The sequence below is a fragment of the Amphiprion ocellaris genome, chromosome 15, assembly GCF_022539595.1.
Source record: "Amphiprion ocellaris isolate individual 3 ecotype Okinawa chromosome 15, ASM2253959v1, whole genome shotgun sequence".
In the NCBI taxonomy this organism is placed as follows: Eukaryota; Metazoa; Chordata; class Actinopteri; family Pomacentridae; genus Amphiprion; species Amphiprion ocellaris.
In genome coordinates, this window is record NC_072780.1 from 8,336,917 (window position 1) to 8,363,461 (window position 26,545).

Below are 26,545 nucleotides of genomic sequence, written 5' to 3' on the forward strand. Positions count from 1 at the left end.
AATGCCAAAAGTTCTACACACACCAACAAAACATGAGGTAGAAAGACGATTTTTTTTGGCAGATACAGTCTCAGTTAACACGTAATACACAGAAAGGTAGTCACATACAAACCTACTGCTTCTGATCCAAATGAGAGACAGCTAGAGTAGTGTACATAGGAGGAAGTTAAATTGATCTTCTTAAATTATGTGAACCTAAAACCAAAATACTGTCTATAAGGAAATATTTTTTTGCCAACTGTAACTGTATACAAAGGATACAGTAGCAATGAAGAGAAAATTTCAAATCCAGCTTCAGAGGCTATCGAGATATATAGATTTAATTTATTGTTTTCATAGTCGGATACATTTTCCTGCTTGTTATCCAAAATATTTCCTATTTCTTGATTGTTATTTGTTTCCTGTTTTGTGTCTGCTTTTTGTTTGTTTTGTTTTGTTTTCAGTAACATACTAGTGGCAAAACTTGTGGTTTTATATTCAGTTGAACATATTAATGTAATGAAAAACGTCTCTTTTAATGGAAAAACTGGAAACTCGGAAGGCAATTTATACTAAACTGAACTACTGGGTTTGATTTGTGCATTTACAGTTAAATCAGCACAAGATTTATTAAAGCAAAACCAGCAGAAATGTAGATCTCAATCATTAACATATCAAACCCATTTACGTCCTATTTAAGAAAACATTTTAGAAAGTCCCCATCTTAATCGTTGGAGGGAATTTAAATTAGTCAGCATTCTCTCATTTGGTAGTACCAAGATGATAAGAAATGCATGAAAAGCTGGAGAAATAAATAGGCACACTAATTGCACACAACATGCCTGATCACCCCCTTGGGAATTTAGCCATTACATGGGAAATACAATCCTCCACCTTATTGTAATCAAAACCTTGGTTAAATCCCACTCTTGTTCACACGCTGTGTGTAAAGCCCTTAATTGGACAACACTGAAACTATACACCCAACAATGTGAGGCATCACACCAGCAAACACACACAAAGAGAGCGAGATGCTAACATGAAAGAGTGCCACCTGCTGGAGCTCATTTTGATGACAAGGAGCAGAAAGTGAGTCAAGAAACATGTTGATATGTTAGAATGCTTCACTCTAGGCTACAATAAGTCACTGGTCTAAGTAGGAAGACAGATTCACACACAAACACCATTATGTTGCCTTTTAAAATAATTTTTAAAATTATTATTATTTTAAAGTGGTTTATTGCTATTGCTATTGTATACACGCATCTTAGGATTGCAAATCAAAATCCAAATACACTATAAACTACGAGATCATGGTTATATGCACACTTTCTTAAGTTCATATGCTTTTGACAAAGAAATCACCATGTCATTATAATTGAGTGTCATTATTAACTTACTGTAATTTTAATTAGCATTTTTCAATTTGATTAAATATTAGTTAATTAATGTATAGATGTACATGTATATATAAATATATGTATGTATATATATATATATATATATATATATATATAGGTAGTTTTGCTCACCTTTTAATCAACTATGTTCTATATTTATCTATTGTAATATATTATATAAAATATATATTTCTTAATTAATAAAATATAAAGTCACCACAGTACAATAAACACACTACAAGGTTTCATACAGAAGTCCTATAGATTTATTATTTGCCTATCATGGACACCCCGCTTAGCAGGAGGGCTTAAGTGGGGCACACGATCCGACATTCATGGACTGAGAAAACAAGCAAAGTCAGAAGATGAAAAGCATGCGGAAAATGGGTGCAGCTTTCAAACACAAAAGCCCCCTTGCTGATCAACAGCACCCCCATCTTCCTTTAAAAGCCGCCCCCTCCCTCTCCAGCCCCCCCTTTCCCTGGTCGAGGTGCATTGTGGGGAGGAAAGTCGTTGCCATTCGACCTCTGCGGGGCCTGCGCGGACGCAGCGAGAACCCTGAAATTCATTATGCGTTTAAAACCTTTATTTATTTCCGCATAACCTACATACTCTCACCGGGAGGGCCGAGCGGAGAGAAGAAACGACGACGGTCCATCTCTTTCGGGAAAATACATCGTTTACAAATACATATTTTTTTTCGGAGGTGGATATTGTTGAGAAAGTGAAGATTCTAACGTATATTAAGAAAAATGTCCGGTGAGAGAAACCGCAGGTCGTTGGCTTTCCGAGGAGGTGGATTAGCTGGGTTAACGGGTTCCAGCGGTATCGGTGGGGGGAACTGTAACAGCTGGGAGGCCCCGGCCTGTCAAGACCGACATTTTAACGGGAACAGGCCGGATCAAGAGGAGGACAGGGATCTGGGGGCTAAAGGACCGTCGCAGAAGAGAGTGGAGGGCGCTGGGTCTGTCAGCGATAGCACGGAACCCGAGGCGGAGGAAGAAGAGGACCCGGAAGGGGGCAGCTGGGCAGCCGGGGACGGCGACGATCGTGTCGGCTCGGTGGAAGTGGAGGACGGGTCCAAGGAGGGAAGTAGCTGGACAGCGGGGAACGGTCCCAACAACGCCGACGGCCAGGAGTCTGGAAGCGGTGCGAGGGGAGGCGAGACCAGGAAATCTGGGGTAGAGATGAGACCGCAGACGCTGCTTCAGAAACACTCACTGTTCCATGCTTCGTGGTTGCAAGAATTTCCATGGCTCAAATTTTGCCAGGAGACGGGACTCATGTCCTGTTCTTGGTGTCACAACATTGCCACTAAAAACAGCGACGAGCTTGTCAAAGGCAGTCGCAACTACAAACGGGCCTTGCTGCTGAGACATCACCTGTCTTCCGAGCACGGGAGGAATGACCCCACCAAACAGGTAACGCTAGCTCAACACCAAGACGCTTTCGTTTACTTTAACTACGTAACGTGAAATACCTGTCAAACTATTCTCACACCGTACGACTTTTTCTGTTTGGTTTGTCGCTTACGGTGACAGTTTCTACAACTTCTTAAACACAGAGAAGGCGAAAATAGGCTATCGCTTAAGCTTCACAATCCCTTCCCCTGGCTAATTAGTTAGCACCAGCCTGCTAACCTGAGCTAACAGCTAGCCTAGCTTACTAGCCGCTTGTAGCCGTGCGGTGTAGCCCGAGGTAGATGGCCAGTGGCGGCAGTGGAAAGCCCCTAGTGAGGGCAGGGAGTTACTGAGCGGCAAAAAAATGAACCATTCACAAGTGTGGGCGACACGAATCTTTCTGATTGAGTTAACGTGTAAAAGTGTTGGTGTCAGTCCACTCACTAGTCAATTTACAAGCACAAACTTGCTCCAGTTTGACACCTGCTAGCTACTGTCACTCCGGAGGCTGTTTCTCAGATTGAAGGATGAGGCACATCGCAAGTAACTGTTAATAATTTTGGCACAAAAGGGAATTAACAAATAATGACAAATCGTAGTGTTGTACAGCAATTGATTAGATGCACTTTGTACAGCAAACTCCTTTTGTTGCCTCAGCAGCAGTCTTGATTGCTAGCTTGCTAGAGGTCACACAATGGCAAGGGCTCGACCCTGGCAGCCTTTGGGGAGCCGCACCCCTTCCCAACCCCCCGCCTCTCATGCAGTTTCTGCTGCTTCGCAATCCCGGGTGACCTCTGGCGCATTTCTTCCTCCTCCACCTCCTCCTCCCTTTAGGGAGCTAAATTAGAGGCATTGTGCTAGAATGACCCCCCAAAATCCATAGATGGTGTCACTTGCAAGGCTACACAAGAGGAGGAGAGTAAATCATGTTGTCCGGAGCCTGACAGCTTGCTCACCCAGAGGCAACCTTTGAACAGGGTGGAATGAGTGAAATAGATGTCAGTAATAGAATGACACAGCATCACCTGAACCTGTCATCCCTTTTTCTGGATTAATGGGCTCCAGCGTTATGCCTTTGAGGCATAGTTTACGAATAAAGCTTCATCCTGTATGCACAAGACTAAATCCACATGTAGGACTAATTGGAAATTGCTACTATTTATTTAATTGGTATTTGAAGACTATGTGGTTAGCCTGGCTTTAGGTAGGTATACATTTATTGGCAGTATCAGTAAATTGAGTGCTTTTCATTTAAAATATTCAAACCAATTTTATATTTGATTCATCTATCAATGTGCATGAGGTCTTTATCGTTTCATTATTTTTTATTGCAGTGTAGGCAACACTCCTACAGTGCTCTTTCAGTGACCTCATAAAAACAGGTTTGCCCGTACAATCTGGTGTCAAAGGGCATTTCTTCGGTCCGATTTTAGAAAATAAGCTTACTCTTACATACTCTTCCATGTACATTTCCACATCCTACCTCATATCCTGACAATGGTTTGAGCTGACAAGAGAATTAAGAACGGAGGATTTCACTACTACATTTAGTTCCTTCCTTTGTACACGCAATCACTAATCAGAATGACTTAAAGTGATCCACTAACTTGTACACATCTCTAATTGGTAAGGAGAGCAGTAGGAGTGGATTAGGGGCTTGGTGTGGCTTTTCCCTAGCAACAAGGACCCCAGACACTGTATTGAGAGGTTATCCAGGCCATTTCCTCATAGGAGGATAGAGCTGGGAAGATAAAGTCCCACTGCTGCATTATTGGAAGTGCTTTATTTGTGATGTATGTTGAATATGTTTTTTGGCTGTTTTAATATTCTGTTGCCATGTTGCTCAGTTTGGATTTTTTATCTTTTAAGCATGCCTCATGAGTAAAACTAATCTTGTTCCTATATACAATACAGTTGAAATAATGAGCAGCAGTGGAAGCAAGGCTGCATTAACCGTACATTAATGGAGAATTATGCCATTATGAGGCAATGTCTTGTTCTATTCACCCATTCCTGATGTTAGTCAGGCTTCTGCTGCATTTGTTAAAACTAACTCAGTTAGCCACAGCACACCAGGGCAGCTGTGGTAAATGTGGGTGTCCTTGGAGAAGGGGACCGTTGTCCTTAATTCTCTAGATGCCGTCTTGTGCACAGATTGTTCCCTTGGCTAACTCGTAAAAGGTTATGGTGAAGCAAAAGTAGACCGTTGGGTTTTCTTTGATCAGATATGAGAATATATATGTAGTACCAATATAATTCAATTTTATTCTGTCAGAATTCTTTTTCTTACGTTATATGGCAAGAATAGACTACACTTAAACCTGTTTTCATACAGACGGTGCGTGTGACACAAGCATGTGTTAAACCCACATTGGTTGTCAGATAGTAGTCCCTTGTCATAGCCATCTACAGCAACTCTATTCTATAACTATCTCTCAGTTTACATCATAATACACAGAGATACATTGTGTAACTAAAACAGCCTTATGTTTCAGTTCTCCACTGCTAATTTCATCATGTACTCCATATTTCTCTCTTACCATTCCTGCTCTTTCTTATCTCTCTCTTGCTCTTTAGTAGGCATGAGTAACAAATTAAGTTCCAACACTCATTCTAGAGGTTCATTTGCAAAATTATTTGTCAGTTTTTTGCATTTTTTTATTTGGCTGTCCAAGTAAAAACAATCCAACTGCAGTTAAATTGTTGGATTAATTAAATTTAGCCACCAAATTACTGATTACTGATGAGATAAAACTTTATTGAAATGTTCTTTCCCTTTTTTCAAATGTAAAGATTTAATTTCTTAACAAAAGCCAGTATTTTATTGTTAGTTAGTATTTCACAGGATTAGTAATAACTCTGTCATTCATGTTACTCACTGTTCAATCTCAGGTCAGTATTCAGTCTACATTATCCATCTCTAAAGATGAGCCAGAATTCACTTTCAGACCACACATCCCCAGCTGAATGGTCTCGACCAGGTTGCAGCGCCTGACCTGAATACACTGTGCAGATTCCGCTGAATTAATTTATTGGTTTTTTTGCAAGAACAGCACTGCAGTTTGATGTGTTCTGCTGTACAGTATGAACATTTAGGGTTCATGTTCACATGTTTTATGAACTCATGACTGTTAGTTTCTTGAGTTTTTGAGGGATGATGTGTATCAGTTTTTACAAACAAATTCTTCATATGTTCAAACTAGATCAGAATAAGGATTGCATACTCGGGTCAGATGATGTGTATTAACTTGTTGGAGTTAACAGCCAAACAAATATAACTTTATCATTGTGTTGGTCTCAATCGTGTATACCATAAGGTCACCACGCTTTCTTCACAGAAAGAAAATACATATATATTCAGGGACTTTACAAGCAATTTCCAATCCCTCATTTTAGTCGAGACAAACACCACACTCATTGTTAGCGAGTCTCCCCAAACAGGGAAGGGGACCCACCCATTTCGGCTTGGTGCCTGGCAGATAGATGGGATGTTTATTGGGGGCCACAGGTCAGGGGAATGGGTGGGGTGGAGCCAGAGGGAGAATTCTTCTCGTTGAATCCGTCAGTGACACCCCCCTCAGGCTCTTTAGCATTGTTAGGAGGCTGGGAGACACTCAGTGCAGCCCTCCCACACCTTGGGCCAAAGGCACACTGCAGTATTGTTCTAGCATCTGGGGACAGACGAGTTGGGTGAGGAAGGGGGGTTGAGTAAAGGATACAGTAGATGTAGGGAGTTAGGGAACGACTGGTGGAGATGGCCTCAGGGCTGGGCTGGTCATGGGACTGGATTGATGATGGGTGGGGGTGTGTGTGTGAGAGGATGGAGGTAAATATATGTGCATACAAGGTAAACAAAAACTGTCTCCAGTGGGTCATTATGTTGCATGGGGACAGTATTGTATCACATGATCTGGTAGAGGTGTGTCTAAGTGCTTGTCATGGATCTACTGGCCTTGGGGCTTTGTGGTTTGTTTGGGTTTGTGGTTTATTTTGTTGAAGTATTCTTTTCTCTCTTGTTGCAGCACATCTTGACTGTGTAGCCAGTGCACCAATAAGCTTGAAATTATGGCCATCTTGATTTGTTTAATCCACCTGTAAATCAGCATTCATGTTTGACCCAGATCAAAGGGTTCTTCTTCCCCCACACCTTCTTGGATGGTTCACTCTCTTTTTTTTTTCTGCCTTTCATTCTTCCACCCCTGCCATCTCTGGCTCAAATAAAAACCTAGCCACGTCATGACTGGGGGAGGTTGATATTGTCCCCACATTCTCTCTTGGCTCAAGCTGGTTTTGCCTCCAGCATCTGCTGTGCAGGGTTGATCTGCTGGTTCTCTAAGCTCCCAGCTCACACGTGGCACATCTGGAGAAGGATGCTGCTGCTGATGAGGCCAGTATGGAGAAACTTATCCAGTACCAGGCTGTCCTAGCCTGACTCCAGTAGGTGCTTAGACATGACTCATGAAAGCTGTCAAGTCTTAACCTGGGTAAAAGAGATGGAGAGTTATGGCATTAGGGGGTGGGATGGCTAGTTGGTTGAAATGAGCAGGAAAGGGTCTGCAAATTCTCAGGTTGTAGGAGTCTGAGAATGCTTGTTATTTATGGCATCTCTAGCATATCAGCTGCTGTTTTTGTCTTTAACCTTCAATGTTTCTGATTTCAAATGTGAATTTGAGGGCATTTTCATTTCAGGATGCTAAATAGCAAGTTGTAGTTTTGTTAGATCTGAACTTAGCGGAAGAAGAGAGCAGTAGACAAACTGTATAGGCACTGGCAATCGAACTTGAAAGCATATTCGACTCCTCTTGCTGTGAAAGCTCCCCTGCCCTTCACCACACCAATATATTCCACCATAGTACTCAACATGATGACCATGTCCCTCCAGAGGCTTTGATGTGTATATCATGGAATAATTTTTCTCCCCCTCTCCTCATCCTCTTAGCCTCACCCACATGCACCATGGCTCTTTTCTATGCTTGCGAGTGGGAGCTGCTGTGTAATAAGAGAGTGAGTGCCGAGCCTTTTCACAAAGGCCCACAGTGAGTGGACAATAAGCCTCGGGGAGAACATGGGCTATTGTGAAGGCTAAAATGGGGTGACCCAACTCCTTCTCTATTGCGCTCGCTTTCTGTCCCCCTCTGCTCCACATTTTCTCCTCCACCCTTTTTCCTCAGTGCTCAAGGTTTCGCTCTCAGTCGCTCTTATTCATTTTCTTTCAGTGCGTGTTATCAGGCTGTGCACCGACGATTTCTCATTTTCTTTCATGTTCATTTCTGTCAGCTCTGTTTTCTACGTTTTTCCTCCATCCAAACTCCACAATGCAGCTCCCGTGTCTCTTAATATTTTCTGTCTTTGCAGCCTTCATTTATTTGTTTTTTGTGGTCCGCAAAGCACGTCTCCCCCCTCCTCCCCCCTTCTATCTCACCCTCATTCTGCCTTTCATTTTATTCCATCCCGTCTCTCTCCATCTATCCCCCTCCAGCTGTGGCAGAGGACGATAAGCCCCCCCTGTACTGTCCTGTGTGCCCAGGCTGCCCTGGACAAGAGCTGCAGTGTGGAGGGAGTAGGGGTGGTGGGTGGGGGTTGGGTGGGGACCTCAGAGAAAATGGATTTAATCTGAATTACTCGAACTGAAACCCCAGCTGTGTGTACGTGTAGGCAGCTTGGTTTCTGTGTGTTTGTTTGTGTGTGTACATGCATGTGTGCGCGGAAGAGCTGGTGGTGGGTGGGGTCAAAAATGCAGGGCTCGAGCAATGTGAATTATTCTGGATTAGGACATCTGCTGTGCAATTCTAAAATGAGCCAGAGATATATGCCCTGCTTGTGCGTATTATGATTAAAAACTATAATATTCTACAGATTCTGGGTGTAGATGGATTTTAGTTTTTTTGTGTTTATTGGCTCTTATACTCTGTGCTCATTGTGACCACGTATACATTTAACTCAACTCTGTGGGTTCTGCGTGATGCAATGTATAGTATGCAGGAAGTATATGTACATAAGTGTTATACTTCCCTCGCTTCTGCTCCGTACCAGGCTGGTCCTTACCCTCCACACTTCTGCTACAGGGGAGCAGGGTCTGTTACTGAGTAGTTCTATGCTTTTTCCAGTTCCCCTCCCTTCCCACAGTCAGGTTGGTTCCTGATTTGGACACTCCGCAGCCCTCCTCCAGGTCTACTTATGGTCTGTTTTACATTTAGCTTCTGTATTCAAAACATTAAATCTTTCAAAGCTGCTTTACGGTCTAGTTTTAGAAGTCGTACCGAAAGAAAATTTGGAAAAAAATTAGAATGTTACAGAAAATTATGCTACTAGCAGATTTCTAAAACCTGTTTCTGTTGCCTCAAAAAAAGAAAAGCTTCAATAGATGCACTTTAACATAAAAATAGCCACTGAGGAGAATTGTGATGGATGGTGGTCTTAAGCCAGAATTATATCCATCTGTGCTGGACGTAGATCAGGGTGCTTGGGGGTCGCTTGGATGCTTTCATGACTTTTTTCTGAACCCAAGCCCTAACAAGAATTGAATCAGTCTGCTTCATTGAGGTGAAACTCGACACGTGGAAATCGTAGCATTTTTATCAAGCATAGAAACTTAGCGCATCATCGGAGGAGCACAAATCCACCATTAGATGTAGAAAATAGTACCTAACGTCTCTAGCATTTTTGTTGTTCAGTGTATTTTTTTGGAGTGCCTCTATTTTTAAACAAAGTACATGTGCAGTGTGGCCCCATGTTGAGGTTTTCACTGTACAGTTTGCATAGACCCTAAAATAGGTTGCTTTTTGGGTGAGTATTATCAGTGGGGTTTTTTTCCTCACATTGGACTGATTGAAAATGTGCCGTGTCCTGTCACTACACCGTAGCTCTCTTATGTTAATGTTTTTGAATGCAGCACGTTTGGGCTCATTCTCCAGAGTTTTCTGGAAAATGTTTGAAATCATTAGTTATAATACAAATTGTAAGGCTGAAAGTCAACAACAACTTTCAGTGTTTATGAATCTGTTGTCTGACACAGCATTGTATTGTTTTTGTGTTGCGAGTGGTTGAGGTTCAGTTGGATTGAGGAAACAAACTATAGGGCTGCATACTACTGAACCTTAAAGTAATATGCTTTTTGTTGCCTCATCCCCACCCCCTACCCCTTTTTAACAGAAGCCTGTCAGACCTGTTTTACCCCTAGCGCAGGTGCAACGGTATCATACAAGGAACCCAGAGGGTGTTTGTGTTTTTGTAAAGACAGAGTTACAGGAAGGAAAAACATATTTGTGTATAATTGCATTAATGCTCACAATTACTTGTGTTAGCGCCCACATTTTCTGCAATAATTTTTCTTTTCTTTCTTCCTCCTATTCACCTAAAAGGAAACTGTGAGGCCCTCAGGCAATGCCAGCCCCTCCACTAACTGCTCAGAGGAAGACTACCGCAGCAAGCCCAACGAGAACTCCTACTGTTACCAGCTACTCCAGGAGTTGGACAAGCAACGCAAAAGTGGTATCCTCTGTGACGTCAACATTGTTGTCTCAGGCCAGGTGTTCCGCGCACACAAGAACATCCTGGTAGCAGGCAGCCGCTACTTCAAAACCCTCTACTGTCTGACCAAGAGTGAGGCTCAGGACCAGGCCACTGTCACGCACCTGGATGTCGCTGCTGTGCAGGGCTTCTCCGTTATCCTCGACTTTCTCTACTCCGGGAATCTGCTGCTCACAAGCCAAAATGCCATTGAGGTGATGTCCGTTGCTAGTTACCTACAGATGACAGAGGTTGTACAGTCATGTAGGGCTTTTATAAAGGATGCCCTGAATATCAGCATTAAACAAGAAGCCCCCGATTCCGTTGTGGTGGATTACAACAAGAGGCAAATGGTGGCCAAAGAGGGACAGAGAGGTCTAGACCGAAAGCCAAGCAACTTCTGGGCCACGAGCATCCTGTCTAAGCTGTCAATCAAGGCCAGCGGCAACCAAGGAAAGGAAGCAATGGAGGAAGATGACGAGGCTAGCAGGGTGAAGGAGGAGACCAGTGATATAGAGGTGACAGTGGTTGGGGGCGAGGGCTGTGCCCTGGTGACTCCCGGATCCTCTGGTAGCTGGACCCACCACAATGACAACTCATCTGATTCAGTAGAGACCAATGAAACACGAGCGGCGAGTAGCCAGACGCAGGTCTTCGTCTGGAACGAGCCAGCCACAGGTGGCACTGCTGCAGCACCCTCAGCAATAAAGCGAGAGGCACCGGATCCCGTGGCTGGAAGCGGGCGGAGGAAAAAACAGACCACCACACGTCGCTTTGTCTACAACTTCCCACCAGAGCCTGAAGAGGGATTCGATGAAGGAATGTTCATCCAGCCTTCAGCCTCCTACCCCCGAGAGGATTTCTCTTCCCTCTCCGAAAACGCTGGTAAGACCCACATATGCACATTCAACACACCTCTAAGTCAGTGTTTTACCTTTTAAAAGTTCTTAATTAAGTCATAGTTTACTTATTCCTGTTGGTCATACACTCTGGAATTGAAATACAGAGTTCTGTTTTATGAATAGAAATATGCATGCAGAATCTGATCTGTGACCTATGATCAGAGTCATTTGAATGTACCGTCTGTATGATTGATAATATGAAATACATATTTTCCAATATTATCCATGTAAAAATGTTTTACCACAGAGTAGTCAGGATGTCATCATGGCATTTTATATATATGTATAGAACATTCATTTAAACATGCTCTGCATGTTTACGATCCTTTCAAACGTTGCTGGGGTCAAAAAAGAATATAATTAAAATGTGGCTGTAGTAAGTTTTTTTTCATCAAGGCCAATCTTGCCAAACATCTTCTTTGGCACGGAGAAGCTAAAAGAATCACAGCAATGCATTATTAAAAATAATCAGCCAACATTTGTTGTTGCCCTTTTGGCAAAAATGCTGAAATTTATTACCAGTGTAAGAGTTCTGTGAACTCCTTTGTGTAACTGCGAGCATCCCTGTGATACTCTGAAGACACTAGGGCTGGACCGAATAGCAGTTTCTGGGCTCCAGATATTCAGCCCCGATTAATGACGAATATTTGGTGTGGTTCGTAACGTCCGGGGGAGAGGGCAGAGGTGCAGTTTGGGCTGTGTAATAAATAAAATGTAAACTGAGTTAATACAACATCTGCAGAAAAGATACCATAAGTGGAAAAAATGACATGGATGAAAGCTGACTGTATTGACTGCACGGAGTCATGATGGTACTGTAAGCTGGTATGTCAATAGTTACTGTCTATGTCTACCATGACCTGGGGTAGATAGTGGACTCTATAGATTGCAACTATGAGAAGATAGACTGAAAAGCACTTTGCACACTCATCAAGTCTCTGTTTGTTTACATATGAAGTTGTGAAAATTGAATGAAAACTGAGTGGATTTTACGTAATTAAATTTTTCAGTGCCAAAATTATTAATGCTAACTAGCCCTTACAATGTGTGAAAAGAAGAAGTCACAGTTTCTGTGGTAAATACTGAGAAATGCATGATGTAGCATGAATTTTTGTCTGATGCAAAAGTGAATGATGAGTAATCGGACTGAGTTGGAGCTAATCAATTCTGGACTCAAAATCGAATCAGGAGATCAGTGCTACCGTTTGGCCCTCACACAAGCTTAGTGTTTTTATGCCTGCACCATTGTGTCAAATAAAAGTATTATGTATGTCCAGTTTATAGTTACACACACCCTTTTTCCAAATTCCATACTTGATATCTTTGGAAATAGACACTGTAAGTACAATTACTATCTATAGACCGTGCATTTGTATTGATTTACCCACTAGGGGGTCAGTGGGGTTGAAGAGGATAACCCCTTTAACTCGCCCAGCTTCAGTATTTGATCAACTGTTGGGATGCGGCACGACCACAAATATCTCCCACCATATTGTCACATATCTATTTATGCAAAATGTGTGATCACCTGAAGGCTGCCTGGAGTGTGTAACACAGGCGTGATCACTGGTTTTCATGATCGTCCTGTTAAATAAGAAACGGATTTTAAGCGTTCAATCAGCACCCTGCTGTTACACCCAAAAGCAGAGAGATTTGCTTATCATACTTTGAACCTGCTATGCATAGCTGACAAGTGAGTCACTCCTAGCCGTGATCTCCACTAATCACACCAGAGCAGGGGGCTTACGAAAGTTAACACCCACCTGGAGAGATGAGAGGTGTGAATGTGTGTGTGTTTTTAACCTGAATCCCAAGCAGTTTCTGAGCATTTTTTTTAAAGCTTCTGACACATTTTTACTCACTGTAGGCTCATTTTCCACTGTGATATTAACCCTTTGATGCACATGGGTCAAGAGATGCCCATTTGCCATTGAATATGGGTCACTTTTTACCCGTGTTGTGCATCAAAGGGTTAAGTCCTGCATCTATTTGGGAACAACAATGGCTAGAGGAAGAGAACTCACAAATGTCTTCTTTGCAGCATCACTTTGTTATATCATCAAAAGCTGAATTTCTTTGATTTATTTTACAAAAAAGTTTAAATCTGGAATCATGCACAACATTTTTCCAAGTGCTCACAGGTGTTAACAGAAACCGAAAAATTCCTGAGTTTTTGTCTTGTGGTTGTTGGTTGCAGTTGAGTCACTAATGGCTTGATGGTTTTGCTTTGGTGCACAGATTTTTTAAATTATTTTTTTCCCAAACAACCTGTTTAGAGCCTAGGAATGTCTGATAATTTCGTCCCATTGATATTATCGGCCCGATATTGCCATAAAAATGTAATATGTCAATATTGTTATCGTTTTTTTTGCCAATCATGAAAACCGATAAAATAATGCCTGGATTTTGCCGGCATTTACTGGTTTATAGAGGGAGGGAGGGAGAGAGGGAGAGTGTAAACTGCTGTTTGAGACAAAAAAAAAGATACATATGGCATTTTTTCCATAACTTAAGTTGAAGTACTTTTCTTATTTTGCACAGACAATGTTTACATTTGGAAAGCCTTGTTGCATTTGAGAATGCATCCAATGGGGCATCACAATAAAATTAGGCATGATGCGTTAATTCCACGACAGAAGATATGTGATGTTACCTAAAATTAGTTAAATAGCCCACATATATCGGTATCTGTTGATATCGGAGTCGGAAATTGAGTGTTGGACAATATCAGCTTATCCGTTATTGGCAAATAAGCCAATATCGGACATCCCTGGTTAGAGAAAATGCTTTATTTTGACAAATCGTAAAATTTTTAAAAAATTATAATAAAGATGTTTTAATAAGACCTCACAAGTTTAAGCTTATTTTTGGTTAAGTCGTCAGCAGTTCAAGGATTGTCAAAAAAAAAAAAAGAAAATTCTTGTCATTGCAATCTCTCGCTCATATAAATGAAACAGTTTTGGTGATATTATGAGATGGCATACTTTTCAAACTCACTGGCAGGTTTCAGATTCCGAGGTTCTAAGATGTCGGGATAATTTGTGACATGGAAATGTTGAATTTGTCATGCACTGCATTCATTTTTAAACCAATGCTTTATACTGTGGTTGAAAATAGCATCAGATCCCTTTGACCTTTTTAAGTGGCTTTGACGTATTCAATCAATTTTCCAATCCTCTTTTTCTTGCTTGATAAAACAGTTCTATCCTTTTCATCTTTTCTCTTCACCCCTTGATACCTTCCCCTCTCTATCTCTTAATCTATCCATTGCTCCATCCGTCCCGTCCTATCCACATCCACTGTAGTGCTCTTGGTAATCTCTTCTCTTAGCTCCAGCCTTCTCCTTCTGTTGGGCCCATTAAGCATGGCACTCCATGTAACCATAATGATATCACATATTAAGTGGAGTGGTATGGACAGGGGGAGGGGAAGTGTGAGGCCCAAAGTGTCTGTAGAAATAGAAATAGAAGCCCTCTCTGATGCAGGATAATGAAGAAAGCAGGGGAAACATTTCTACCCCTCAGGCCTCCCTAAATGCGCTTGAATGCTCTTAGTGCCTCCAACTCCTCCTAGGGCTCTTTTAATGTGTGCATGAAGTGATCTAGGGTGTTGTAATAGCCTATAGAGACACTGGCTTAAAGACAGTTTGTCTGCCAGTGTGCTAAGTCTCTAACCCCTTCTTTCTTCACGTCTTTGTTGTTCAGCTCCATAGCTCTTTTTAATGTATACTACTTTTCCAAATAAAGGTATGACTAAGGCTTCAGGTAGGCTGTTAGTCAAAGTAAAAGGTTTTAAGGCAGCAGTTTACAGTCGATTATTTCAAACTCTAGGTTTCATTCATGCTAAACCAGTCACCATTGTAAATATAGAATGTGAATATTATGTCTCTGTAAGGCCTTAAAATTGTAGAGATTTGTCTGAGAAGGTCGGTTCGCTAAAAATAGCCTTCTTCCAGTCTCGACAGTCCGACCGGTTCTTCACTACTGTAGCAAGAACAGTGAATGTCTGTAACTAATGGATGCCCTAGTGTCAAACATCTGAGAGTGGTGGTGTCCAGAGAATTTAAGGCCGAAATGTGCAACAAATTATCCTGCCGTTGTTTGATGTTGGGGTGAGAAGAGGGCCTTGCTGCATTTTTAAAGCAAAAAGAAATGAATAAGCAGCCTAGTCATATGTTCAACTTCGCATGTTATAGATAAGATGTAAAACTAAATTAATTTCTGTGTTTAGCTAATTAGCCTTGCTATACTGCATGTGGCATTCTCTTAGTTGCCATGTAAGTATAGTGATGCCCATAGTACTGACTGAAAGACTGAAGTTTAGAAGTATGACAGGGAAGTCTCAACTGTTTTCTGTTTTTTTTCTCCCTTGACTTCATCAAGGATATTGCAGATTTTTAGATGTTTTGGATAAAAATACACAGGGATGGGGCACAGGCAAGAGGACAAAGAAAAAAAGAATCTGTCAGGACAAATGTGAGCTGCTATTTGTTTACAGTAATGAGTGTGATCTGATATATTTTTCTCATTTATGCTTCCACTCTGTAGTAGATAACCAGCCACACTTTTGGTTAATTCAGATATTTTTGAATATTATTGTGAGTAAGCAAATGAATTCATCAGATCCTGGAAGTGTTGTGTACTACACTCCAGATGAATTGATATTGACTCATGAAATTCTGCATTTGTTTACATGTACTTGTAGTTAAACAGAGCTCTGGACTAACTTTTTTCACTGGTTAGTCTCACCTCCGACCTCAGCACAGACAAAACCTTAAACCTGAAGGTCTGTTTATTGATAGAACTGACATTCATCGACGTTCCCTAAATGCATCAGTGCTCTCAGACAGGTGTGTGAGCAAAAATTAACTTGAAAAGAGTAAAATAGGGGGTTCTAATATCAGATTTGTCCAAGTTGAAACCAGATAATTTTATCCACATGAATGGAGAAAACGCCGCATGTAGCTTTTTGCTAGCGAAGCACGTTGTTAAATGTAGTTCTATTTTTAAATGTAGTCAATCATGTTCATATAATGGGGGAAACTAAAATCGTGATTGTGATTAATATTTATTTAATTTTCAACCCTGTGTGTTTGAGTCAGGACCTGTCCCTCTCAACCAGTCGCTTTCTCTCAAATTTTTAAGCAATAATCAGCTACAGTTATCTTTTCACTGTTATCTTTTTAACACACAACAGCTAAACAGCTTGTTTTAAGCATCAGGCAGGCATAGACTGACAAGGCCAGGGAAGAAATGAAAGTAGCACCACTATAGCTAACACAGTAGCTACCCGCACCAGTTAAAGTGACAGCAAAACAGCATCATAATGATCATTCAGTCGCAGAATTATGACCAATTGCAATTTTAACTCTGTCTCAAAAAATCAACCCAGTTTGAAGCCCTGTTAAAGACTTGCTATATGATAGAATGAAGTGCACAGGCTCCACTGCATTTGTAAAGTTGTAACACTGAAAACCATATCAATGCCATTTTTCACTTCATGGTCCACTACCATTTATAGACAGAAAGTTATTTGTCAGAGATTGCAGTTCGTGACAGTGTTTCCCACAGTCTCTGTCTGCTGTCTACCCTTGTACTACATACAGTGCTCATTTGTTGTGGTTCGCTTAGGAAATGTGTGTCACATGACCTTAAATCTTCAACGTTGGCGACGCTTTACTAAAATATTGCCTTACAAATAAAAAAATAATCTTAACATAGTCACGCAGCAAGTACCAGAGAGGGCTTACCATTTTGTTCGTAGGCACAACTACACTCAAGGTTTTGGTTATGATACAGTCTTTAAAACTAGACAGCCCTCTTGCTCTAGCTGTCGTTTGCTTGCGTATTTGCATTTGAGCCCGTGAATAGCCATCCAGCAATATTAGCCGTCCCAGTTTCCCACAGTGATGTCACTCTTTTGGCTTTCATTTTGCTTCAGTTTTGTCTGCGCGGTCATGCTTCAAGGATGGACGCGTAGTAGCCCAAATGGTGGCATTCTTTCTGCTGCTATGTCACCCATTGTTTAAATATGTGCTTGTTTTAGAGGGTGTTCATCAAAATGTTCAGGCCTGCGAACAGCAATTACATTGATTATTTTGCAGAAGTTTTTTTCTTAAAGTGCTTGAAAATGGTGAAAAATATCTAAGGATTCACAGCAATGTCTTCACACTTGTGTTTCATCTGATGAATAGTCCAAACATTCAACATCTAAATATTTATTTTGCAATCGTGTAAAAGCGAGAAAAGCAGCAGTCAATTCTTGGTAATGATTTACCAGAAAAGACTCAAAGTCACAGGTACCGTTGCAGAGGCAGCTGGTGTTGGACTTGGACAGCGTACAGAGTCACAGGTAGGATAGTGTTGTGGAAAATATGAGCAGTTGAAAGTGAGGAGCAGCTTTAAGGATATAAGTGCTTTACCATTGCTGTCTGCTCTTATGACGCTGAGCTCACAGCCAACACACGCGTAGCCAGTAAATTCTTGGGTCTTCTCCAAACAAGACTGTTGGATTGTTTAAAGGGTGGATGCTGCACAGACACACAGCAGGTGAAATGAATTTGCATGCACACTGCACTCCATGGAAGCTCACACAAACACACCCACACACACGATAACACCCCCAGCCCCCCTCCCCACCATCCCTGAGAGGTGCAAAGCCGCCAGGGGCAGTCCCTTCCCTCCCTAATCCACTCTAATGCACTGGGGCTGTCCTCACTATTCCAAATATTGACCCAGGGAGAATGGACACACACACGCACACACACACACACACACGGACATACACACACACATACACACACACACACACACACACACACACACACACACACACACACACACACACACACACAGGGGCGTGTCTTTAATGGGCTTGAAGCGCTGATGCTCGAGGAACTGGACACACACACACACACACACACACACACACACAGACACACACACACACAGACACACACACACACACACACAGGTGCTCACACAAGTGCTTACAAAAGCTGAGTGTAAGATGAGCTGGTGCGAGGACTGGACTCTGTCCTCCTCTAATTAACCCCCTCCCTACTGCAGCCCCGGTTAGGTTGTTGCTCCGCCTCGAGGAACACACAGCTTTTGCATACAGTAGGGGCCTGTGTGTGTGTGTGTGTGTGTGTGAGAGAGAGTTTGTGTTTGCCTATATTCACTGAAACTTCCATTGTTTCGTGTGGGGGTGGTTAGTTGTGTACACAAGACATTGTGAGGTGTGCATCCCCCTCCTCTCCAGGCTCTCAACCACCTGTCCTCTCTCTTTCTCCCTGTCGCTCTTCTTGTCCCCTCCCTCTTTCCCAGAGCTGGCCAATCAGATCCAGTATAGCATCATCCAAGACTTACAGCAAGGGGAGTCCTGGGAGAATGGTAAGATGCCACACTCTCCAGACTACAGCTAGATTACCACCATTGGCTACTAGTGAATCTTAAAAGCTTATAGTTTCATATATCTTTTTAAATGAGTGTGGGCAACATACCTCATTTTAACAAGTGAGCAGACAACCACCCTTTCTACTTAAGGACTCATGTTCAACCAGTTTTTTTAAGGTGTGGCTGACCTGTATGAGACCCTTGTGAGGTGCTTAACCATTAAAGGTCCAGGAATTGCCTGAGAGCTAAAGCCCAGGCACTTTCCCAGGGGTAAAAGTTCCTCCAGTGCATTGTGAGTTGTACTTCCCACAGGAAGGCAAAAACCCAGTGAAGCTTAGGTAAGACAGTCCACTAATGTGGCTGTCTGAAAATCTTTTACTTTGCAAAATTGGACAACAAAGTCTGGACTTTGTCGTTGCTCGAAAAGCACAATCACAATATATTTGCAGTCGCTTGTTTTGAAATTTTGGGGGTTTAGGACAATGTTACAAAAGTTCAAAGGTATTTGAGCGACGTTTAGCACTGCTAGCCAGGCACTTTTAGATAAAATGATCATCTGTGTTATCTCTTCTTCAGTCTGTTTGTGAAGGATATGAAACAGGCCGGGAAACCACATAAGTAGGAGAGCATTTCTGACTGTTCTGATTATACAGTATGTTCGCAATAAAAGTCGTTATGCATACTGAAAAATGATTTTGAATGGACAACTTTTTTGCCCATATTGTATTGCTCAAAAGCAATTCACAGTTAAAAAAATTTAAAAGCAAGCTGTGGATGGAGGTAGAACAGCTTTGAGAACATCACAGAAATTGAAGTATTATTGGAAAAAACACTTAATATTGTTAGCATTGTCTCCTTTTAGTCATTTTTATGCTGTCTGCAAAGACGATATACTCAGACCATTAGTGCTGTATATAGCATATACAGTAGAAACAAACTGAACTGCAAAACTAGCAGAGGAGAGAAGAACTTTATTTAAGCTGACATTTGCCCTCTTCAGAAGCTCTAGTGTGTTTTGATCTGTATCCAGGCTGCAAATACCAACAGCCTGAAGACAGAAAGTTTAAGGGAACAGCTTATTGCACAGTCAATTTGATTTTAATGTGTAAAATCAAATTGGTTCTGAAAAGTCTGTGCATATAGTAGAGGGGGTGTGGAAAATGAATGGGTAGTTAGAGGGAGTGTATAATACGTGCTGTAAATGAAACGTACTGGTGCGATTGGTGCCACATCTCCTATTTATGACCCTATATACATGCACAAGATCAATATTGATTTAGGAGTTGGGCGGACAGGTGGAGGAGAGACATGAGCTGAAAAGGCATGAAGGGGACAGAAGTCGGAATGCTTCATTTGAATTCAGTGAATTACATATAAAAACATATAATCAATCAATCAAAGTTTATTTATATAGCCCTTTACAACAGCCCAAAGGGTGAGCAAAGTGCTTTACAGTAAAGACAAGAAAATAACTTAAAAACAATAACTTAAAACAGAGACAACAGTAAAATATACAATAAAAAATACACGAAAAGCATGCCACTAGGTGTTAAAAGCCATTTTAAACAGAAAGGTGTTGATCTTTGATTTAAGAAGAGTCAGGTCAGTGATGGTGTGCATTTCAGAGGGAAGCTTGTTCCAGAGCCTTGGTACTGTCACAGAAAACACCCGGTCACCCCAGTGTTTGCATTTTGACTTGAAGCATATAAATACGGACTAAAATTAACTCTAGTGTTTAAAACCTTAAAACAAATCCAATCTTTTAAACAAAACAAAAATAAAGATTCATTTTTTATCTTTCTCTAAAGATAGTTTTGTCTGCTCTGCTTGTGTAAGAACAGGTAGTTAAAGCGTAATTTTATGCTAAACCTCTGAAGCTTAAAATTAACAGCTTGTTGCACTTCCACAAGGTGCTTCTCTGCTGTGTCTCTCTCTCACACACACACACACACACACACACACACACACACACACACACACACACACACACACACACACACACACACACACACACACACACAGATTGAATACGCAGGTGACCTGCTTCTCATCAACCCTCCCCCTCCTCCCCTCTCCCCCTAGCAACCTGCCTTGACAACGCCTCTGTTGTGTGCTCCCTGGTTCAAACAAAGGGATAGGCCCTGTTACCCCACTCTCAGCGGAGAAGACTAACACTCTGTTTGGAGCCTTTTCAAAATCAATACATTGCTTATTTATTTGTAAGCCCCAGTTGTCCTCACTGGCTTATAGCATCAGCATCCCTGGAGTGTTAATGAAGAAAATGCGAGTGCAAGCATCTGACATTGCTATTTGTTTCTTTACACGCTGAAATAAAAGAACATGCTGGTGCCACAAGGCTCCAGCTCTTCAGTAATAAAATGGCCAAGCTTGATGGAAACTGAGGATTGATAGTTGTAATTTTAGGTTGGTATTAATTTCTAAGCTGTGCTAACTCTGTTGTTGTTAGTTGCTAATAAGCGGTTATTTAACACAACTAAATGCATGTCTGTTTGTTAACAAGATTGTTTTGGAATGACATTATTAGGTGTTATGCAGCTTAGCTTGTGTTTTGTTGTGACTCATTACGTTAGTAGTTGTGTGTCATCATTTGAATTGCAATAGAAGACGTTTCAGTTGCAATACTTTGATGAGTCCCTCCAAACTGCAATAATAAATGCACCTCGCGTATTCACAGATCTGTGTTGCTGCTTTACATCCATGGCTAATATGAATCTGCATGCTGTCTGAAATCGCCATGGTGAAGCCCCCAACATCATTAAGCTGAGCTGCAGACAAGCAGCAGTTCCTTAGCAACAGTCAAAGAGAAAGATTGCAAAGTTAACATGGGCGCCATAGTAATCGCTTGTCCCATTGTAGTTTTGTGCAGCTTTGAGTAAATCATCTTTGATCCATCCAAGTTTGTGGTTTTGTATTCCCAGTAATGGTTGCCACGCCCTAACCCAGTGTTTTGATAAACAGGATATTGGTTCCTGACACACCCCTCTCTCATTAGAGGATCTATACATGGAAATTAAGTTTTTATGATGATTGTCTCATTCCTTCTCGACATTATCGGTTTAAACCAACTTCCAGTCCAGTTGAGTGAAAATTTGACTTGAGGTTTATTTTTTGAGCAAAGCTGATCTTTTTCTGCATCTTTGTGTTTCTCTCTACCCAGGCGAGTCCTCACACCTAGCCCTCAATAAGCTTAAGTGCCCCCACTGTAACTACATTGCCAAGCATCGGCGCACGCTCAAGAGGCACCTGATCATCCACTCGGGTGTGCGCTCCTTCAGCTGTGACATCTGTGGCAAGCTGTTCACCCGCCGCGAGCACGTTAAGAGACATTCCCTGGTGAGTTCGCATATGCACAGGATCCTCACCGCTCTTTCAGCACAGCGTCATGTTTATCCTCCGTCTTCTGCCAAACACTACAACACTTTGGCCACGCTTACATCATCGCACTCCACCTTGTGTTGTGCGTCTGGCAGCTCTTGCTTAAGGGAGTGAGTGCAAAGGTAGACATTTTTTGGCTCTAATATCTGTTTTCTAATGCAGGGAGTATTGCAGGGTCGCTCACTAAGTGGTACCATACAGATGGATTTGGACGTTACACGTTTACAAATGAGGTGGCAAAGTCGATCATTTTACTGCCAGCACGTCTGGAAAGAACAAATGGGAATTGAACTATAAATACTAATGTGCTATATTCAGCTGACATTCATTAAATTGGCTTTATATCCAAGTTTCCTTTATAGGAAAAGGACAGACATACACATTTTGCTCCACCAGTTTCAGGCAAATATACTTATTTGCTTTCTTACAAAACAACCAAAATGACAATCAGTCCCACTCATGTCCACACATTACATAATATAGCGCTAACTGCAGGGAACTTAGCTTAGCATAAAGACTCGAAACAAGGAGAAAACGAAGGCGTAAAACCTGTACGTCTTAAACATATCAGCAACATGTTTCTTTACTGTCACACCAAGCTAGATAGATAAACTGCACTACTGCAGCAGATATATTATTGAAGAGTGCTTACATGATGTGTCTCCATACACTACTACAAAAAGTTACTCAACTTTCAGGTGAAATATATGGAAAATGTAAAAAAAAAAAAAAAAATGCTGCAGTGATATGTCATGGAAGTAGGGCATTTAAGTAGAAGCATGCAATAGTGATTTCCTCATCTCAAACAGTTTATTGAAACAAAAACTGACAATGGTGGGTTAACCGCAATAAAAATGTCAGTGTCTCATGACAGTTTGGACAGAACAGCAGCCTTCAGCTGAAATCCGATACAATTGTGGACCACTAGTAGTGTGATTACGGATGTGCCCAGACAACAGCTGACGTCTGCCTCACAATTAGCCCTAAAACCATCTATAAAGATGAACATAGATATTATCATCAGCTTATTGCGTTTGTTTAACTGCTGTGTAATGGATGCAAATGTAGTCGAAGCTAAGTAGCTAAGCTAACACTAACACGTTCACTGTTAAGAATCAAAACATCTTTGACAATTACCTCGCTGTTGCTGTGACTACGATGAAGACAGGTAGTTACTGACAGTTTGATTATTTGTTTCTGGATCACAATGTAGGCTTGCGAAGTCAGGAACGGCACTTTCCTGGTTACGGTGCGCCAACGTTGCTGAATGGCTACACGTGCAGTGACGTATTGACGATTTACGATGACACAATGATGTGGCTCTAACTTGGCTCTTTGCCAGTGGAATAGCAAATCGGTTCTTCAGAGGCACGAGATTTGAACCAACTAAGCACCAGCACTGAACTAGCACTAAACTAACACCATTTCTAAAATCTCTTCACTGGCTTCCAGTCAGTCACAGAATACATTTTAAAACCCTACTGGTCGTTTACAAATCCCAAAACGGCCCAGAATACATTTGTGATACGTTCAGAGAATACAAACCTAGCAGGGCTCTTAGATCCAAGGACTCAGCTCAGCTGTTCCAGGCCAGAGTCCGGACTAAACACGGAGAAGCAGCATTTAGCTGTTATGCTTCAAACAAGTGGGACAAACTGCCAGTGAAGATTAAATTTTCACCAAATGTAGACACTTTTAAATCCAAGTTAAAAACATTTCTTTTCTCATGCGCCTATGCATGAAATCTGCACGGTATCGTTTAACTATCTGCACCTCACTGTAACGCTCTTAATGTTTATGTAAATCACTTTGAATTGTCTTGGACATGTAGGGTTCTAGACAAATAAACTGGCCTTTCCTTGGTTCTTTTTGGTCAAAAATTGGTAATATTTGGTGTGACGGGGTAAATGGTACAGAATATTTCTCAGCCTGCACCAGTCGCTCCCTGTAGTCTTGTTGTTAATGGGAGGTTACCAGGCAACCAGTAGAGACACCTACAAGTTACTGTGCCTGGCACCACGATGTTTTGATTTTGTCAGGGGTACACAGCCAGTTTACTGGATGAGCTGATTTTTCAGAATGTCAAACTGTTTTGTAAGAGTTCCTAATTCAAATGGCAACCAGCCTCTCTGCTCAACCCTCTCCCTCCATGTCCCTCTTATAGGTGCACAAGAAGGACAAAAAATACAAGTGCATGGTGTGCAAGAAGATCTTCATGCTTGCCGCCAGCGTCGGCATCCGTCACGGCTCGCGGCGCTATGGCGTGTGTGCAGACTGCGCCGACTCGCACCAGGCCACTCAGGAGGGCCTGGAGGGCATTGAGTTTCCTCGCGACGAAGACTTTGACGGGGAGGAAGGCGAGGACGTGGAGGGGGAGGAACCTACCGACAACGACCAATCAGTTTGGGGCGAGGGCAACGCTGGTGCTGCCCCGGAAGAGGACTAAGATTCTAACAAGCTTGAGAAACAAAATTTAAAAAAAAAAAAAAAAAAAAAAAAGTTGATGTTTAATATATATGTATACAAAAACTAGCTGGTAAACAATCAACTCCAAAGTGCTATCAAATATTGAGGTTACTTAATTGTGCAAGTATATGACAAAGAGATGGATTTTTAAAAAAAAAGCTTTGCTAGAGTGGGAACTCCAAGATGTACAGATTTTATTATTGTTGAAATGTGTCCAACTCTGGGCCCAGCGCCCACAAGAGAACGATTCTAACGACAAATAATATGATGAATCAGGTTTTTGGTGATGTATTTTTATTTCCTGTTTTTCGGGGGGAGAGTTGGGCAGGGTGATGTAGTTTTTGCGTTGAGATAGGCCAATCATCTAAACAAAGAAATGTTAATTATTTAATTTATGAAGAGAGGATATTATGGTCTTATCACATGCTATAATTTTTATTTCTGTTGTTTTTGTCTGCGAGCAGAGGCACAGTAAAGGCTGCCGCTTTCTGCTCAGTCTGAAAGTATATTGCTTGGTGCTTGTAGAAGTACGCGGAGGAAGAGCATTGTTGTCCACAGGAAGATTTGAACTTGCTCTGTAGATCTTGTTTAGACACGCAGAATATTAGATTATTTCTTTTCTATTTTTTTCTTTCCCTGCACAAATCTTGGAACCAAAAAATCTGTTTTGTGACTCTAATGTATCATAGCCATATTTATGATTAATTTAAGAGGGCTGTGATATTGTGCCAAACAGACCGCACACCAAGATTTAGCAGGAAACAAAAACTACTGAATACGCTTAAGAAAAAAGACAGAAAAACACATCGTTGGGTTTGTTGTTAAGCGGGGGGGGGGATGAATTTTAAAAAAAAAAAAAAGTACAAGGGGAAATGTTATTGCTAGCTTTATACAAATCACGGCGTCACAGTAACACTTTATTATTATTAAACAAAAGCATTTGACTTTCACTTAAAGCTTGAATTTTGCCAAATGATGAAACGTTTGGTGCTGTAATGCTTGTTGCAGAATACTGGACCTACAGGCTATATATGATGTTTATAATCATAAAGCTTAAACTGACTCAGTTATGCATATGTAATCAGCTTAAACTATAGAACACTGTTGTGCTACGGCGACTATCAGGTATGCTTTGCCATTGTTTTTAAGCTTTTTTATTTTATTTAATGCACACACTCACACACATACCATTTTGTAGAACTACCGGCAGTACTTGTAATTGACATTTTGAGGACCTAAGTGGACATCAATACCTGTATGCGTTTGTTTATATTTGGTACTGAGGTTTAAAGTAAATACAGTATATATATATATATATATATATATATTTATATATATATAGTATATATATATATATATATATATATATTTTGAATCACTTGAACGTTGGTTGCGAGGCGGAAGAAGCGTGCAGAAATCATGTGTTATGTTTTAAGTGTAAGAGAACTCCATTTTTCACATGTAAATGGTATACAGACATGTCATCAGTTTAATTTGATATAAGTTTTTCTTTTTTTTTTTTTTTTTTTTAGGTCTGCCAGGTAGAATACACTTTGTTCCACAAAAAGTGAAGCTCTATGGCACCTCATAGACATGCACTTACTTTTGCGTTCATGAAAAGATTTTTCTTTTTATGTTTCTGTGTTTCCCCAAAAGCGGGTCTGAATGGAACTATATGAAAACTGTTGTCTTTCTTCCAATGCGCAACTTTTTTATTAGACGTTTTGTTTTTTTTTTTGTTATTTAATATTATATATTGACTCCAAAATGCAATCGAGACTGTTAATTTCTATTTGTCCAACCAAAATTGTTGTTTTTAATTATTGTTGAAATATAATGTGTGAGAAAAAGCCAGGTGAATACTTGCTTAGCGTAGAAAATCCTTGCTTGTGTCTGTAATTGTTGAAATTTTTAAATGTTTTTAATGCTACAGAATCATTCACTTTACCCTAGAAACATATTTTGTTTAACTTTGTCCTTTCCACAGATGTTTCCTTTCTTCTTTGTTATTTCATTAAGCACATATTTTCTAAAGAAACACGGATTGTTTGCGGGTTAAAACCTTGGAACAGCAGTATCTGTTCATATGCAGTGGAATA

At 41.1% G+C, this 26,545-nt stretch overlaps 1 protein-coding gene across 2 annotated transcripts; it reads left to right on the top strand.

The window, feature by feature from the left end:
- The first annotated feature begins 1,878 nt into the window (after window positions 1-1,878).
- Window positions 1,879-24,539, top strand: zbtb10 (zinc finger and BTB domain containing 10). 2 transcript variants are annotated; one of them, XM_023268787.3, is made up of 5 exons: window positions 1,879-2,800; window positions 10,141-11,173; window positions 18,516-18,581; window positions 21,763-21,938; window positions 24,145-24,539. In XM_023268787.3, exons 1-5 carry the CDS (start codon window positions 2,132-2,134, stop codon window positions 24,424-24,426), a joined length of 2,226 nt encoding a protein of 741 aa, XP_023124555.2. In that variant the 5' UTR covers window positions 1,879-2,131; the 3' UTR covers window positions 24,427-24,539. The 2 variants fall into 2 exon arrangements, with proteins under 2 accessions (XP_023124555.2, XP_023124556.2); XM_023268788.3 differs by lacking the exon at window positions 18,516-18,581.
- The last annotated feature ends 2,006 nt before the right edge of the window (window positions 24,540-26,545 follow it).

Bases quoted from the DNA above. Each gene is read 5' to 3' on its own strand.
- zbtb10 (XM_023268787.3), top strand. From the start codon at position 2,132: ATGTCCGGTGAGAGAAACCGCAGGTCGTTGGCTTTCCGAGGAGGTGGA. The intron at 2,801-10,140 runs GTAACGCTAGCT...TTCACCTAAAAG, and splicing joins GGAATGACCCCACCAAACAG to GAAACTGTGAGGCCCTCAGG. The intron at 21,939-24,144 runs GTGAGTTCGCAT...TCCCTCTTATAG, and splicing joins ACGTTAAGAGACATTCCCTG to GTGCACAAGAAGGACAAAAA.